This window comes from Nomascus leucogenys, chromosome 25, assembly GCF_006542625.1.
Source record: "Nomascus leucogenys isolate Asia chromosome 25, Asia_NLE_v1, whole genome shotgun sequence".
NCBI classification, from domain to species: Eukaryota; Metazoa; Chordata; class Mammalia; order Primates; family Hylobatidae; genus Nomascus; species Nomascus leucogenys.
The window spans coordinates 17,094,858-17,112,574 of NC_044405.1; the positions used below are offsets into that span (position 1 = coordinate 17,094,858).

At 43.5% G+C, this 17,717-nt stretch overlaps 1 protein-coding gene across 3 annotated transcripts in view; it reads right to left on the reverse strand.

The window, feature by feature from the left end:
• The window catches only part of SCAF4 (SR-related CTD associated factor 4), a 62,601-nt gene extending 49,155 nt beyond the window's left edge, over window positions 1-13,446 (reverse strand). For 2 of the 3 annotated variants that reach the window (XM_030806360.1, XM_003263850.4), the window contains exon 1: window positions 12,959-13,446. In XM_030806360.1, the coding sequence (XP_030662220.1) occupies window positions 12,959-12,988 (30 nt within the window). In that variant the 5' untranslated portion in view covers window positions 12,989-13,446. The remainder of the gene's footprint in view (window positions 1-12,958) is intronic. The other variant, XM_003263851.4, reaches the window with a different exon arrangement.
• Window positions 13,447-17,717: the final 4,271 nt, after the last annotated feature.

Below are 17,717 nucleotides of genomic sequence, written 5' to 3' on the forward strand. Positions count from 1 at the left end.
GCTGGGCACAGCGGCTCACGCCTATAATCCCAGCACTTTGGGAGGCCGAGGTAGGCAGATCACCTGAGGTCAGGAGTTCGAGACCAGCCTGACCAACATGGAGAAACCCCATCTCTAGTAAACATACAAAATTAGACGGGGGTGGTGGCACATGCCTGTAATCCCAGCTACTCAGGAGGCTGAGCCAGGAGAATCACTTGAACCCGAGAAGTGGAGATTGCGGTCAGCCAAGATCACGCCATTGCACTCCAGCCTGGGCAACAAGAATGAAACTGTCTCAAAACAAACAAACAAACAAAAAAGAAAACAGAATATAACAGACAATGGTTTAAACTTCATCAGCATTATTTTTCACTCTTTAATTGTATCACCGAGCCCTTATTCTATTATCATTTACTCCGGGCAGAACTAATTTTCTAAGTATTAATAGTTAATTTCTGAAAACTTACTCTATAAAGCATGTCCTAACGTCTTTTCTTTTTTTTTTTTTTTTTTTTTTTTTTTTTTTGAGATGGAGCTTCACGCTTGTTGCCCAGGCTGGAATGCAATGGCATGATCTCAGCTCACCACAAACCTCCGCCTCCTGGGTCTAAGCCAGTCTCCTGCCTCAGCCTCCCGAGTACCTGGGATTACAGGCATGTGCCACCATGCCTGGCTAATTTTGTATTTTTAGTAGAGACGGGGTTTCTCCATGTTGGTCAGGCTAGTCTCGAACTCGTGACCTCAGGTGATCTGCCCGCCTCGGCCTCCCGAAGTGCTGGGATTACAGGCATGAGCCACCGTGCCCGGCCATGTATTCATTTTACACTACCTCCCCTACAATTTCCAAGGGTCTACCCTTCACTCAAACTTTCCACTTTTTGAATCAAGGCTGTATACCTCACCAGGGCTTTTAACCTTACTGGTTCCAGCTTATCACATTAGGTTATTTTCCAAATGTACTTCCCAAATCAATCCACAACTTCTTCCTTTTCACTTGCTTGAAAGGCCAGGAGGTGATTTTAGGAAATGCCAAATGTTTTATCCATGCCAGTGCGCTCCTTTAGCAGCACAGGTGCCATATCTCAACATCACATTTACTGTGCCTCACTAATGAACTTCTGGTCTCCCTCCCCTCATAGTTGGCTATTAAACATTTTTGTGAATTAAACACTTCTTCCTAGACATCAATACAAGAAATAAAAATTGATTCCAAGATATAAAATCATTTAATTAGAAAACAATTTTAATGTTAGCATTTATAAAATCCTTAATGAGTTAAAATTTTTAATTGAGTATAAACTGGTAAAGAGAACAGACATCTTCAGTTTTAAACGCTGATTACATTTACTGCATTACTGTGGATGACCCAAAAACTTAATCAAACCTTGTTATTCTTAAACTGTGACAAGTCCTTCCAAAAGTATACATTATTTTGATAGTTATCACTTGCTACCATGCTTCAGATGTATAAAAGCTGTTCACTGAGTCTTCTCCCCACATAAATGGTCCATTAGATAAGGATTCACTGCTCAAAAACTTCAAAGCAGCCATGTGGGACTGTGGACTAGACTCAGATGGGATCTTAAGAGGACTGTGTCAAATCTCAGAACTGTTACTTTTACACTGTGTGACCTCAGACCATTCACCAAACCTCTCTAGTTTCCTTACCTTTAAAATGGAAAGAATGCAAAGACATGTACACAACACTCATCAGCCAGCACCTGGTTATTTAATGGGCAAATGCAGGATTCTTTTCTCGTCCTTCCGTTAAACTGTTCCCACTGGATTACTCCTTAAAATAGTACGTCAAAACTAAACCTAACCTTTGAACAAACTTAGGATTCGGGATCAACAAAATAATTTACAGAGCCATGCAGAGGCTACTGGATATTGTTTTCATCTTGATAAAAAATCAGGTAAGGCAAGTAAACAACAAAATGGTTATGATATAACCTGACATTACTGTGTATTTTACAACAGCTTTGTGATATAAATCACATACCATAAAAATCCATCCATTTAAAATGGACAATTCAGTGGTTTTTGATATATTCAAGAGTTGTGCACCCATCAACACTTTATAGAGTATTTTCATCACCCCCAAAACAAATCCCATCCCCATTACCAGTTACTTTCCATTCCTCCTTTTGCTCTCTGCCAGCCAATAATCTACTTTCTGTCTCTACGAGTTTGCTTTATAAAATATATCCCTATATTTGTTAAAACAGATAGTGGTAAAAGACCTTCATAAAGATTTGGACTTATTTCAACTGATCCCCAAACTTGGCTGCCCTATCTAAAGTGATTTAACATTCGGCATCTTTTAATTACGGTAAACTAAGTCACGTATGGCCATTAAAGTTTAAAGACTATTATATATTTCTCAAAGGCTTTAAAACAGATATCACAGTAACTTTCGGTATTACAGGTTTCCTTTAAGCAGGGTATTATAATTCTACTTTAACTGAAAGTCAAAAGGAGGAAATAATAGAGGAACGCTCATGATAGAATGTAGTAAGATATACTGGGCATATTGCAGAGGGAGACTTTACAGACTAGCAGATTGGTCAACTATTGCTCTTTAATGCAACTGCATACCTAGAGTGAGGCAAGGGGAGCAGTTCACCCAGGTGCAGGCAGTAAGTGGGTGAACTATCAAGACTAAATAAAATAGCAAGACTTTGATTTTGTTCTTTTATTACCATCAAGCATGAGCAATTCTTTTTTTTTTTTTGAGATGGAATCTCGCTGTTGCCCAGGCTGGAGTGCAATGGCACGATCTCGGCTCCTTGCAACCTCCACCTCCCAGGTTCAAGTGGTTCTCCTGCCTCCTGAGTAGCTGGGATTACAGGCATGAGCCACCACACCCAGCTAATTTTGTCTTTTTAGTACAGACAGGGTTTCTCAATGTTGGCCAGGCTGGTCTCAAACTCCTGACCTCAGGTGATCCACCCACTTTGACCTCCCAGAGTGCTGGGATTACAGGCGTGAGCCACCACGCCTGGCCTGAGCACAGGCAATTCTAAATAACACCAGGGATAAAATATATCGCCCCCAAAATATCTTGGCAATACTCTTTAAGTTTTAAGGGGTTGCTGTGGTTACTGCTGAGTTTTAACAACATACAAATGTCAAATCCGCACTTTTTATTACATACCCTTTAATAAGCAATCCATCTTAACTGGAAGTTTATTAGGAAATCCCCCAGGTACATAGTCAGTTCCTAACACATGCAGATTTGATATACCTGTTCATTTGGAAAGTAAGTACAAAAAGGTTCAGGATAGCTTCCGCTCTCCTCAGGCTCAGCATGACTCCAATCCTATTGTACCTATATACATTCCTGTGTTTAAATAGTATATTCAAAATTATAGCTGTGTCCAATTTTTCTCTGAGATAAATTTTTTTCTGGCATAAATAATTACAAACAACCAGAATCAGCCTCAAACAAATATAGAGATAAATATAATAAAACTTTTTTTTTTTTTTTGAGATGGAGTCTCGCTCTGTCACCCAGGCTGGAGTGCAGTGGCACGATCTCGGCTCACTGCAAGCTCCGCCTCCTGGGTTCACGCCATTCTCCTGCCTCAGCCTCTCCGAGTAGCTGGGACTACAGGAGCCCGCCACCACGCCCAGCTAATTTTTTTTTTGTATTTTTAGTACAGACGGGGTTTCACCATGGTCTTGGTCTCCTGACCTCGTGATCTGCCCGCCTCGGCCTCCCAAAGTGCTGGGATTACAAGCGTGAGCCACCGCGCCCGGCCTATAATAAAACTTTAAAGTGAAGACCCGTGAACAAAAATGATAGAGATGCCATCACTAAGCAACAAAGTACAAGGAAGCTGTACTTCCTTGTACGTGAATATCAAAAGTGGTTATCAAATATAATAGACATTTACATTGAATTTTTAGGTGATAACCATTTCAGTAAAATTTTGACTGAGGCATTTCAAAGTCATTACACTCAAGGTCGGGTGTGGTGGCTCACACCTGTAATCCCAGCACTCTGGGAGGCTGAGGCAGGTGGATCACGAGGTCACGAGTTTAAGACCAGCCTGGCCAACATTGAGAAACCCCATCTCTACTAAAAATACAAAAATTAGCCGGGTGTGGTGGCACGTGCCTGTAATCCCAGCTAGTCAGGAGGCTGAGGCAAGGAAACCACATGAACCCAGGAGGCGGAGGTTGCAGTGAGCTGCGATTGCGCCACTGTACTCCAGCCTGGGTGACAGAGCAAGACTCCATTTAAGAAAAAAGAAAGTCATTACACTCAATGCTGAAAAAAATACATGGATAGTATTGTGATTTCTAGAATTTATTGTGAAGTGTGTGCTGCCAAACACAGTATTGTGTTTAAAACTTCCTATTTGTGTATGTGTTGCTGCAGGTACAACCTTTTGTAATTAAAATTAATTAAAAGTGCTCTTAACTGTGGGTGAAAACAGATGAGTAAATCTGGTTGTAATTGTCTACTGAACACAAATATGTGAAGATCAATTTTAACAGTCATTGACAAACCTGCCTAAGACTTTTAAAGAAACTGGCCAGCCTGGCCAACATGGTGAAACGCCATCCCTACTAAAAATACAAAAACTGGCCGGGCCTGGTGGTGTGCACCTGTAATCTCAGCTACTAGGCAGGGCTGAGGCAGGAGAATTGCTTGAACCCAGGAAACAGAGGTTGCTATGTGCCAAGATCACGCCACTGCACTCCAGCCTGGGTGACAGAGCAACACTCCGTCTCAAAAAACAAAACAAAACAAAACAAAACAAAAAAACAAAACAAAAAAAACCTGTAACATTCGTATTCATTATTGTGACATATCAGTATGCAGGTAAGTTTTTCCACTATTTCAAAAAACATACATTAATGCAATTTAAAAGTCTGGTATGATTTATATGTAGTGTGTGTGTGGTGGGGGTGTGTGTGTGTACGCGCGCACATACAGTTCAAGTTTCCTTTCTGGCCATTTCCATTATTCATTTCATGATTATTTCTGAAAATAATTTTGCTATACAAAAAGGGTGTGTTTAAAAAAAATCTGCTCTGGATGTCAAATATGCTAGCTATACCACTGCTCTCTGGTCTCTTCCAACTGGGATTACTGACCCACATGGATTTATACCAAGAATCATCAATTACCCAAACATAAATTATAACTTTCGAGAGGTATTTGGATGGCCATCCACCTTTCACTGAGCCCTGCTGTTCTCCTCTATGCCCTAGTAAAAACCTGGGCTTCTAATTCTTAACTCCACTGCTGAGTTACACTGGTTTTCTTCCTGAATTTACTACTAATCTGGTACTTTACTGGAATATCAGGTTTCTGTATACTTACTTATCTATGTCTTAAAAAGCACCAATAAAAAGCTCAAACTACTCAGCAAAGAAATGTAATCAATAAACCATGCAAATATTGAACAGAATGAAGGTGATCAGGGTATAATAAATAATAATATTGTTTGTAAAATCTCTTGTAGTTCTCAAAATCACAGCAGCACAGTATTAGTTACACTTAATATTAACACAGAAATGTAGACATGTCTCTCCTAAGCTCTCAACAGATCCTGGTAAGGCCTATTCTAATGCAAATTTAACTATTACCCACCTCTATATTTTCTGTGGTTTGACAGAAACGTAATGCTAATTAATATACCAATGTTACCAAAATTTTGAACTGTTAATAGGTAAGCTGCTTATTCTGCTATATACCTGACAACACAGTGTAGTTTTCAGCTTATCATGAAAGTTATATGCTGTTGCTCTAAAGTGTGCTAAAAAAGGATTTGGCATATTGTCTCAACAAATGTTATGAATAACACTAAAGGTCCACTACTTACGTAACATTTTTTTCCCTACTATGTTATCAAGGTGTATTTCAAATGAGATTTGAATGTGCGCAGATATGTACAAAAAAGTTACTTCGAATTCTGAAGTAAATTATATTTGCACTTGCCCCATGACACAGAACAACCTACAATTTTTATAGTGGCTTCGTATGTGGTAAAGAAAACAAAAATCAAAACAAAAAAACACTACCAATTGTGTCATCTCTCTAGTAGGTACAGTTTTAACCTGAATTCTGTTTCACAAAATTTAGAAACCAACTTTTCCATTATTCTAATTGTTCTCTGAATCAATTCCTTATGTGTTCATGTAATTTTTTCTGAAACAAAATACTAGACAAAATGATAGACTAGGGAGGGATAATACTTACAACAAGAACATCAGTGATAAACCCTGCTACAGAAAGCTCTGAAGAATCACTTTATTGCAATCACTATAAAGCCAGACCAATACCCTTGTCAGAAACTAAGAATTCCCTGGGTCAAGAAACTAGAGAAAGAAAACTATGTATAACTAACTTTGAACATTCAAAAACTCCTGGGATAACAGAACAACATGGTCATCTTTTGCAAGAGAAATCTCCAATTTTACTGCCAATAATCGACCTGGTCCTCTACATTTTTTCCATACAGTAAAGAACTTTGAACCCTCTGTCTACATGTCTTTAGATAAATGTCTCAGAAATGATCAAACCCCAAACATTAACACTACAGGTTAAAAAAAATACTTAATAAGGCATCCCCATCAGATGAACTAAATTCTAGAAGACAATCATCCCTAGTAATCAACAATAGTCATACAGAACAATTAACAGTGAGAAGAGGAAGGAGTAGCAAGCTCCCCACTAAGATGTAGAAGTCAACTCTTCCTTCAGAATAACGATTGACAGACCAACTGGATAAGTGTACCAATGTCAATTCATACATCAAGCATTCATAAAGCTTAATTTATGTCCAATTTTAAAGATAACCATGAATATACAAGTACTTGCATTTTTTTTCTGTACTGCAAAGTAGCATTATATGCATACCACCTCAGCACTGCAGTTCTCAAAAAGTAATGTAAGGACCTTTGAGAGGTCTTTTGAGTCCCTTTCAGTGGTTTGAAGTCAGAACTGTTTTCATATGAATACTAAGATATTTCTTGCCTTTTTGTTCGTTTTCTCAGAAGTATGTAGCAGTATATTCCAGAGGCTACCTGATGTGTGTTATTGCAACAGACTGAATGAAAAAGTGGAATGAGGATCCAGGTTTTATTAAAACAAAGTTTAAATGAGATGTGCAAAAATGCAAAATGATGTCACTCTTACTAATTTTGTTTTAGAAACGTTACTTTTCATTAAAAATGTTATTTATGTTAACATATTGTAATAAGTTTACTGTTATTTTTAGTAAATTAATAAACACTTGCATTTCTCAGTTTAAATTTCTAATATGGTAAATATCAATAAATATAATAACCAACAGAAAGATACAAAAGCTCTCTGTGGCCCTTAACTTTTTTTTTTTTTTTTTGAGACGGAGTCTCGCTCTGTCGCCCAGGCTGGAGTGCAGTGGCATGATCTCGGCTCACTGCAAGCTCCACCTCCTGGGTTCACACCATTCTCCTGCCTCAGCCTCCCGAGTAGCTGGGATTACAGGCACCTGCCACCATGTCCAGCTAATTTTTCGTACTTTTAGTAGAGACGGGGTTTCACCATGTTAGCCAGAATGGTCTCGATCTCCTGACTTTGTGATCTGCCCGCCTCGGCCTCCCAAAGTGCTGGGATTACAGGTGTGAGCCACCACGCCCAGCAGTGGCCCTTAACTTTTAAGAATTTAAAAGGATCTAGCCAGGCATGGTGGCTCATGCCTGCAATCCCAGCACTTTCAGGAGGCTAAGGTGGGCTAATCACTTGGGCCCAGAGGCTTGAGACCAGCTTGGGCAACAGGGCCAAACCCCATGTCTACAGAAAAAAAATTGAAAAATTAGCCAGGCATGGTGGCAGAGGTTTGTAGTCCCAGCTACTTGGGAGGCTGAGACAGGAGGATGGCTTGAGCCCAGGAGGCAGAGGTTGCAATGGGTGGAGTTCGTGCCACTGCCCTTTAGTCTGGGCCACAGAGCCAGACCCTGTCTCAAAAAACAAATAAATGGGTCTAAAACCAAAGTTTGAGAACAGCTGTCCTACAGAAATTCCTACACATGTGCACAAGGAGACATGTTTGAAAAGTTCATTGCAGCCTGTCAGCAAAATATTAACTAAATCTTAATAGACAGTATTAATATTTGAGCAAACAAAAAAAGCAGGTCAAAGCTGCAGTAAGCCGTGCTGGCGCCACTACACTCCAGTATCAGGGAATATTATATATCATTTATAGACCACAGAGATTAATACTAAATTATTTGATTGCCTCTCCTGCAAGTGGGAAGAGGGTTGGGGTTGGAGTGAGGATGAAAGGAAGACTTTATATTTTATTTTTAAATTAAAAACACAAAATAGTAACAACTGTATATTCTTAACTGTTTTATTTTCTCTGCACTATTTTTGTACTTTTTTTCTTTTTTTTAAGATGGACTCTCGCACTGTCGCCTGAGCTGGAGTGCAGTGGCCCAATCTCGGTTCACTGCAACATCTGCCTCCAGGGTTCAAACAATTCTCCTACTTCAGCCTCCCAAGTAGCTGAGATTACAGGTGCCTACCACCAGGCCCAGCTAATTTTTTGTATTTTTAGTACAGACAGGGTTTCACCATGTTAGCCAGGCTGGTCGGTAACTCCTGACCTCATGATTCACCTGCCTTGGGCTCCCAAAGTACTGGAATTACAGGCGTAAGCCACCGTGCCTGGACTATTTTTGTACTTTAAATGTCTTAAAACTGCAGATGATGCAAAAAAAGTGGGAGGGGCAAGATATAATTCTTCAGGATTTAGGCAAGATGGGTTAAAGACTAAAAATACAATCAATGGGTTAAAAAACACAATCTGGCTGGGCGCAGTGGCTCACGCGTGTAAACCCAGCACTTTGGGAGGCCAGGAGGGTGGATCACGAGGTCACGAGATCAAGACCATCCTGGCAACATGGTGAAACCCCGACTCTACTAAAAATGCAAAAATTAGCCGGGCGTGGTGGTGTGCTCCTGTAGTCCCAGCTACTCGGGAGGAGAAGCAGGAGAATCACTTGAACCCAGGAGGCAGAGGCTGCAGTGAGCTGAGATTGCACCACTGCACTTCAGCCTGGTGACAGAGCCAGTCTCCATCATAAAAAAAAAAAAAAAAATTCCATACTCTTTATTCTATTCCACAAACTTTAGCAAATTCTTCACATTCAGAAGTATATAAACTATACAACAGACACCATTAAGTATTAGCCATAATTGATAACTGATTTTCACTCCCCTTTTCATCTTTCACAACACTTAATATATGTCTTGGCATAAAAATTCTCCAAATATTCTGTTAAATGGGTATCTTTAATAACCTCATCTTTCTTATCTTCCTTTTCTTCTGTATCAGAGATGGACGTCTTTCACTTCTGCTTCTGATTTGTCCCATTTCTCTTATCCATAATTTTGCTTCAAGTTAGCCATCCCCTCTTGCTGGTAAGCTATGCTATTCTACACCCTCTTCCTTGAAAATGCTAAAGCCTCTACTCCCATCTAAGAGACTAGGGATTCAACACTACTAACTAAAGCTAAAGCCATATATATATATATATATATATATATATATATATATCAAACAAATGTACTGCCTATCACAGTGCCTAGTACATTGTTAACTGCCCTTCCTTCCCTCATCCTTAAGCAACGTTTCCCTCTAATCCCTCAAAACCAAACCTCTAAAGACTACTTTACACTAGCTACCTCTTATTTCCTTATCTTCCATCACCATTAAACCCTAAACTTCAAATCCTGTTATCCTCAAACATTTCAGTGGCCAAGTCCCCTCATACTATACAAAATATTATCTTCGGGCAGCAATTAAATTGGAGAGATCCCAATTCAAATCCTAGTTCTGCCATTAACTAGCAATATGCCCTTAGGGGAGTTTTTATTATAGTTTCTTGGAAAATCAGTTTCCTCATCTGTAACTGGACGTCTATGCGGGATTGTGGGAATACATATTAAATTAGATATGTGTACATATCTAATGCCTGACAATGCCATTCGTCTTATACTAATTCCTTTTCCTCCCCCTTTCAATTTTCCCCCACCTTTCCCATCCGAACTCCTGGATGTCTCCCTCTATCTCTTAGTTGCTTCCAAGTTTAAGTCCTATAAGCCCAACTGCTTGCCAAAAATGTCCACATGATTGTTCCACAATTAACTCAACCTGTTCAAAAATCAAACACATTTTCTTCTCTACTAAGCAGGCTTTTGATGACTTGTGTTAAGGGTAGCACCACTCTCTCAGCCCTTAGGATGTGGGGACAAAAGGTGCTTATAAACCTATCAGATGCCAAGGTCCATGGATTCCTTTGGCCCACATCCTTTCCTTATTCTCCATTCCCACTATACACTTGCCAAGTTCAGGTTTTACTTATCTTTCCTACCAAGTCTCTGCCTCCTACAACACATACCACTACGAACGAAACAGTTTTGATTACATTATCCCACTGCTTAAAACCTTCAATGTTTACCCACAGCCTAAAACTGAAATTCAAACACATTAGGCAAACATGAAACTTGTCAGGCCCAAACTACTTTACCATCCTTACTTTCCGGTAGCCTTCAGAATCAAAATACTCACTTTTCAGCACCACTGCCCTTCGATCACTGCTTCCTACATCTTCTGAAACCCTAAAACTGATACCTGCTCCTCTTCCCAAGCCTTCACTGATCTCCAATGGCTATGCCACACTGCAATGGAAGGATCCCAAAGGAAGCTGTTCTACCTCATATTAAAGTTATTTGTCTAAGTCTTATGTCCTGTATTGGATTAGACTTTTAGGTGACTGAGATCCTTGGTAGCCCTACAGTATTCAGGACATGGCTGTGCAGGTGAGCAGGCACTCAGAAGTTTAAGTGAAGATCAGATCTGAGAGATTCAATATTATATGGGGAACGCATCAAGAACATTTCATGAATGGGGAGAAATAGCTGAGAAGCACTACACATCAAGTAGGCACAGTAAGATGAATTTTAAAGTCAGATTAATTTCTCTAGAAGAGTTTTAATTTAGCAGAAGAGAGCTGGCATTCTTTGCAGTTCATAAAGACTAGGAATAGAACTGAAATGAACTGGAAAATGAACAATGATAAGAAAATGCTCATTTTGCACATTTAAAAGGTCAAATATCACTTCCCTTTTTGAAGGAATCAATACCATTCCTAACTTTGGTTTTTCAAAGTAAAAATTACTGATTGTGCCTTTTCAGGATTAACAGAAAATACTCTGCTTAACAATGTGCTTGATGTCAACTTCCATAATGCCTGAATCAGAATACTTCTGGATCTTAAGAATAAACTAAAAATCCTCTTCTTTCATCAAAAACATTCATTCTTCCGATTCTGAAATAAATTTTTAAAATACACATTCACTGTTGGGAGAAAAACGTACTTTAAATATTTTAACTATTGTTGTGCCATTTGTTTAAATTCTCATTCAACAATTATTTGCAAGGCGTCTGTTTTGATTGGTAGAGAAGTGGGGAAAAGAACTGAAACTTCCTGCCCTCATGGAGCCAGGAGCCAACATGCCAGTGAATTCTACCTTCAGAAAACAATCAACTTCCAACCCTGAAATATTTGAAGCATTATCACAAATTCTCTGGCGATCAAAAACTAGGACATTATTATTTTTATTGTTTTGAAATCATCACTACTGAACTTTTACAAGACATTGTCCAATACCGGTTGCAACTTCTGCAGTTAGGGCATTTTATGTACCCATCAATTGAACAAAATCATTTTTAGGATAATTTATATGGCAATAAATTGTCTCAACTGCAGTGTAACTGGAAAGTCCCATATATTATGGCACTGCAAATCTAAAGGAAAGTTATTGCACCATAATTGTTACAAGTAAACCTGCAAAATCTGTGAGACGCAGCACGTTTTTAACGCCACATCCACACATCTCGAACTACTACATTTGATTTTTCAGTGTTGCTTTATCTTTGGTATTTGGAAAGGGAAGACAATACAACTCAACCCATGACAACAGTTCCCATTCTGTAACTGCATTTTAAATCATCAATGGTCAAGTCTCCTCCTCCCAAATCGATTCTGACAAATAGGATGTATGGACTCTACACTCCAAAAGCAACACCTGGAATGATCAGAGAAACAACTAGAGAACTTTAAGGCCGCAGGCAGCTTTGTTCCCAGTTTGGAGAGGTTTTCACATGTAAATGTCCTCGTAGAAGGGAGCCGAGGATTAACTACCTCGGGAGGGGGTGCGAGGGTAGGGAACTGGAGGACAACGCCAGCTTTCTAGCGGACTAAGGCGGAGCGAATACTCCTCTCCCATTCAACTTTTTAGGCGTCACGTTGGAGCCATAGAGCCTGTAAGAGGGTTATGTTCACGACTTTAAATTATAACGACCACCTCCACTCCGTTTATTAGCCCTACTTCCCAAGTGCGTGAATCCCGGAGAAGGGGGATGAACACCCCTTCAACTCCTCCCAGACCCGGGATCAGAGTCCAGCCGTCGACGCGCCGCGGCCTGAGCAACAGGAGAGCTGAAGCCACCTCTCCGCCAGCCCGACGACCGGCAGATGCTCCCGTTCCCCCGCCCCCAACCCCACACGCCCGCCCGCGCTTCTTTCTTAGCCCTTTGCGGGCTCCTGGCATTGCGAACCCGACAACGGGGCTCGCGGAGCAGAGAGCGAGGGCGCCCAGACCCGAAAAAGGGCCAAGTTAGAGGAACGGGCACAGACTTGGGCTGGGGGAGGCCGCAAGGGGGCGAGGGGGGAAGCCCGAGGTCGCCGTCCGGGGGTGGGCAGTGGGGGGAGGGGTGCGGGGTCAGTTCTCGTGGTCGCCGGGACCTCTCCCGGGCCACAGGCCCCGCTCCGCGCAGGCCCCGCCGCCCCGGAACCGGGGCAGGAAGCGTCCCCACCCGGACCAAAGCTTTAAACCTCCGGCGGCGGGAGAAACGGGCCCCGGCTCCCGCAGCAGGCCCGGCACCCCCCTGCCCCGAACACCCCTTACCTCCTGGTTGAAGGCGTTGACGGCGTCCATGTTCGCGCTGCGGCGGCGGCTGCTCCCGGCCCGCCGGTCACATAGACCTCGCGCCGCGGCGGAGCGGGGCCGGGAAACCAGCCGGGCCTGGTGGCCGGGGGGAGGCGACGAGCGGCGGAGCCCGAGGCCCGGGCAGGAAAAGGCTGCGGCCGAAGCGGCGAGGCAGGCGGCCGAGGCAGAGGCGGAGAGGTGGCGGGCCCCCTCAGTCCTGTTCGCAGGATGAGGAAAAGGAGGCGGCGGCAGCGCTGGTCTTCAACATGTCCGTTTGGTGGTGGCGGCTGCGCTCTGCGTCTCGCTGACACGGCCCCCCGCGCCCTCACGCACTGGCTCACACTGGTCCGGCCGGCGAGCGGGCGGGCCTCTCTCTCCCTCTCTCCAGCAGGATGGCGGCAGCGGCCCGAGTCCACGCCGCGCGGGGCACCCTGGGACGGCTCAGGCCTCCCGGCGCTTCCTGTGCCCGGCGTTCGCTCCGCCCCGTCGCGCTGGTCCCGCCCCCTCCCCGCCTCGTCCCGCCCTGTGCCGCCCTGCGTGCCGGGCTGCTGGCGCGTGACGCCGGGACGCCGGGCGCTTTCCCGCCGGCGGCGGCCGCTGGCCGGGGAGATGGCCTTGCAGAGCGCGGGATTCCAGGGCTGCGAGGGTGACCCAGAGCAAGCCCTGGCGCACGCGCGCTCCGCTCGATGCGGTGCTCCCGGGGTGCGTCTCTGCGAAACGCTCGCCCCTAACCGGGCCTGCACCCGGCGGGGGCGGCGGGCACTGAGCCGCTGGCTCTCGGCTGCCGCGAACAAAGGGCGCAGGATTTAACCTCGGCTCTCTGGGCGTGCCTTTGCAGGCCCTCGTGCGCTCTGCTGCGGAAAAGAAAAAAAAAGCTTCTGCCAATGCCAGTGCAGCTGTGTGTCCGCTGTAGTTGTGCAGGTTAATTCTGCGCGAGCTAAAACACCGAGAAAGACGTTCAGGCACTGGATATCCACGCAGGCCTTAAGGAACCCCTTTGCAGCCTTGTGCCACGAGAGGAGTGGATTCACTAACTTTCACGCTGATTCCTCAAACCAAGTTGTTTCATTTTTGGCCAAAACTCTTTATGCTGATCACTTTCCTTGAGTACCTACTGTCTGCCTGGTGTTGAGGGCATGGAAATAAAAGATAATTGTTTTGCCTGAAAACACCACAGTTTAGTGGAGAGGACAGGCACCTGAGCAGATACTTATAAAAGCATGCTTAGTGTTAGGGCAGAGGCCCTGGGAAACAAGAAAGATGCGCCTCCGACAGGAAGTCCAGGAAAGCTTCCTAGAGGAAGTGGCACCTGAGCTACATCTGGAGAGAGGAGAGGCCTACACAGCCTGATGAGGACTGCCACCATCACCTCCCCCGAAGGAGGACCAGCTGGAGCTTTAGGAGCAAGGTAGACTGAGAGAGGCGAGTGAGACCATAAAGAGGCTTTGCTCTTCCAGAGTTTGGATTTTGCCTCTCTAAGGCAGAGGGGAGCCCTTGAAAGGGGAAGGTGGAGTGATGGATGCAGTGTTCTCTCAGAAGGGTGGTGCAAAGTAGTAAGAGGGGACAGGGAAAGAATAACCCCAGGCCCCTGGGAAAATGAGGGCTGAAGGTGGTGGCGATGGAGAAGGAAGGACAGATGTTTAGGAAGTGGAGTGGAAGGGCTGAGGCAGAATAACTGTGAGGTTAATAAAGGGGGTGTCAAGGAGGATGCCCAGAGCCTGACTTGATGAATGACATGGGCGGTGGGTTTATAAGTCAACGTAGGGGATTTATGGGGAAGAAGACATGGGTTTGAGGGAAGACAAAATGATGGTTAACACTTGTCGCTTACCATGTGCCAGCGTCTACTGACATGCTATTCTGTACTGTTTCATTTAATCTCCGTAACAGGCTTCTGGGTGAGGTGTCCATTAGTAATGCCCTCGTTTTATAATTCAGGGAGTGAGTTAACTAATGTGCCCAAGGTCACACAGCTGGATCATTTCCGTTTGGGGCCTGTGGAGTTTGAGCTGCCCCTGGGACAAATAAGTGAGAATGTTTAGGAGGCAGTTGGGTAAACACTTGCAGAGTCAGGAGCGATGGCTGAGATGATAGAAATCTGGGAGTCATTAGTGCACAGCTAGTGGTGGAAGGAGCTGAAATAGGGGGAAAAAAAGCCCAGGAACACAGGTATGTAAGAGATAAGTTGGAGGTAAGAAGAGGTGAAGAAAGAGCTCTGAAGTGATCAGCTCTATCTGGTGCTGGGAGTAGAAGTCCAGCAAGATAAGAATTGGAAAGTGCCTGACGGGTGCTACATGCAGGGAGCTTGTCCTGCATGTAGGCTGGCGTGGTGAGGGCAAAAGCTAGACTGATGTGTATCAAAGAGGGGAAGGCAGGCAGGAGAAAGTTTATAGAAACTTGGTTGTGAAGGCAAGTTGTGAAGACAACAGAAAAAACCTGCAGGAGGAAGTGAGAGTGTTTGCTTGTGTGTTGTTTTGTTTTGAGATGAGAGTAATGTACTCTTAATTACTTGTTAAAGGAACAAACAAAGTAGTTTTCAAATTTTATTTTCGGGTCCACTCATCTTCTACTTCATTACCACTTCCTATCACTACTTTTTAATCTTCCAACTGAACTACCATTATATTTTCTAAATCCATCTTGCTTCTGTAACATCTGTCATCCACAAGACCACTAACATTGCATTAGAAAGTACAGACATGAGGCTCGCGCGGTGGCTCACGCCTGTAATCCCAGAATTTTTGGAGGCTGAGGCAGGCAGATCACTTGAGGTCAGGAGTTCGAGACCAGCCTCGCCAAAATGGTGAAGCCTGGTCTCTACCAAAAATATAAAAAATTAGCCAGGTATGGTGGCACGTGCCTGTAATCCCAGCTAGTCTGGAGGCTGAGGCAGGAGAATCGCTTGAACCCGGGAGGCAGAGCTTGCAGTGAGCTGACATCATGCCATTGCACTCTAGCCTGGGCAAGAGAGCAAGACTCCCTCTCAAAAAAAAAAAAAAAAAAAAAAGTACAGATGTGAGTAGATCTGTTTCCTACCCTTTGGCATTTGGCATTTCTGGAGATCTACTGTCTACCAAATTCTGTCCAAGATCCCCACACCATGTTTCCAGCCTATTGCCAGGGCACAACCCAACCCAGGTTTTGTCATTCTCTGGACACATCTGGGAATTGACATGGCTGGGCCTTTGCTCTCATAGAAAACCCCTCTCTGCTCCTCTGTATAGGCAGGCCCATTTAACATCTAGTTGATATTGAGATGTCACTGCCTTTTCATTCATTAATCATGTATTGAGCATGTACTTTGTGCCAGGCACTATGCGGAAAAGCTTCCCCACTCTCCTTTCAGCCAGTCTCGGCATCTTCCACCGTATATGCTTCTATGACTCCACCATAGCACCTCTTACCTTGTATTGCTGTTATCTGAAAAAAAAAAAAAAAAAAAAAAAAAAAAGTCGGCATTCTGACACGACGTGCCCCTGCTGTATCTCTACCTGTTTCTGTGAAGAGTGGCAGAACTTAAAAATGGATCCACAAAGCCAAATGGGATCCCCCTTCCCCAATTCATACAGTCTGCTTTCCTCTTGTGAGTCAGGGAAATAGATTTGGCTAAGGAAGGATGAAGTCTTAAGCTGGGGTTGGAAAGGGGGACTTGGGAGGAGAGTAGTGAGGTAAGCTTTGGGCAGGTTGCCTTGGGACTCGGTGCTTTACAGCTATTGGGGCCTATAATGGTTGTTGAATGAGAGAGTGATAGTCCAAAGCGGGTATTTTCTGTGTACCATTCTACTGAGATTTGAATGCACAAGAAACAAGATTTGGCTTCTAAGATCCATGTGCTTGAGGTAGTTAAAAGATTTTGGAGGTTCTTTCCTGGATAGGATTGTTTGGTTTTTATGTTGACAGTGTTTGAGAGGTCTTTTAGCAAGTAGTTGGTATCAGCTAGACTTTGGGTGCCTTGGCAGCATTTTCTAGCATTTTCCTGCTGAAGACAGCAGCACCTGTATCTGTTCTGGAACATCTCTGGATTTCCATCTTTATCTCTCCAGGCAGAGGAGTCGAACCTTCTAATAGGAAATTTTGGGTAAATGACAAAAACTCATGAGGGTTGTCCTTTGTGAGCAGACTTTGAAGCAGTAGGAATGTAGCCTATTGAAAAGATGGCCAGAGGTTCAGAAAAAAACATGACAGATAAAAATCAGCAAGACATTTAATACATCTGCAAACTTGCCTTCTTTCAAAGAACATTGATTGAAACAGATTCGTTTGTTCATAATGTGGGTGTGAAAATAGTTCTGAAAAGCTATTCTAAACAAACTTATGTTTTTAAAAAGAGTAGATGAAATCTGTTTGCGTAGGAAGGAAAAGATGACATTCAGGAAGCAATATTCTGCTTAATTCTGTGTTCTTCAAAAGCCAACTCATTTTCTTGAAAGGAATGCCGGCTACAGTCCACAGGTAGAGAGAATATGGAGAGAAAGCATCTCACGCCTGAAAAGTCCAATAAAATATTTATAGATAAGAATATAAGAGAATATGGGTTCTTTCTGTTTTTTTGTTTGTTTGTTTGTTTTTGAGACAGGGTCTTGCTCTGTCGCCCACGCTGGAATGCAGTGGTGTGATCATGGCTCACTGCAGCCTCGACCTCCTGGGCTCATACGATCCTTCTACATCAGCCTCCCAAATAGCTGGGACTACAGGTACAAGCCTCCATGCCCAGCTAATGTCCCTATGTTGCCCAGGC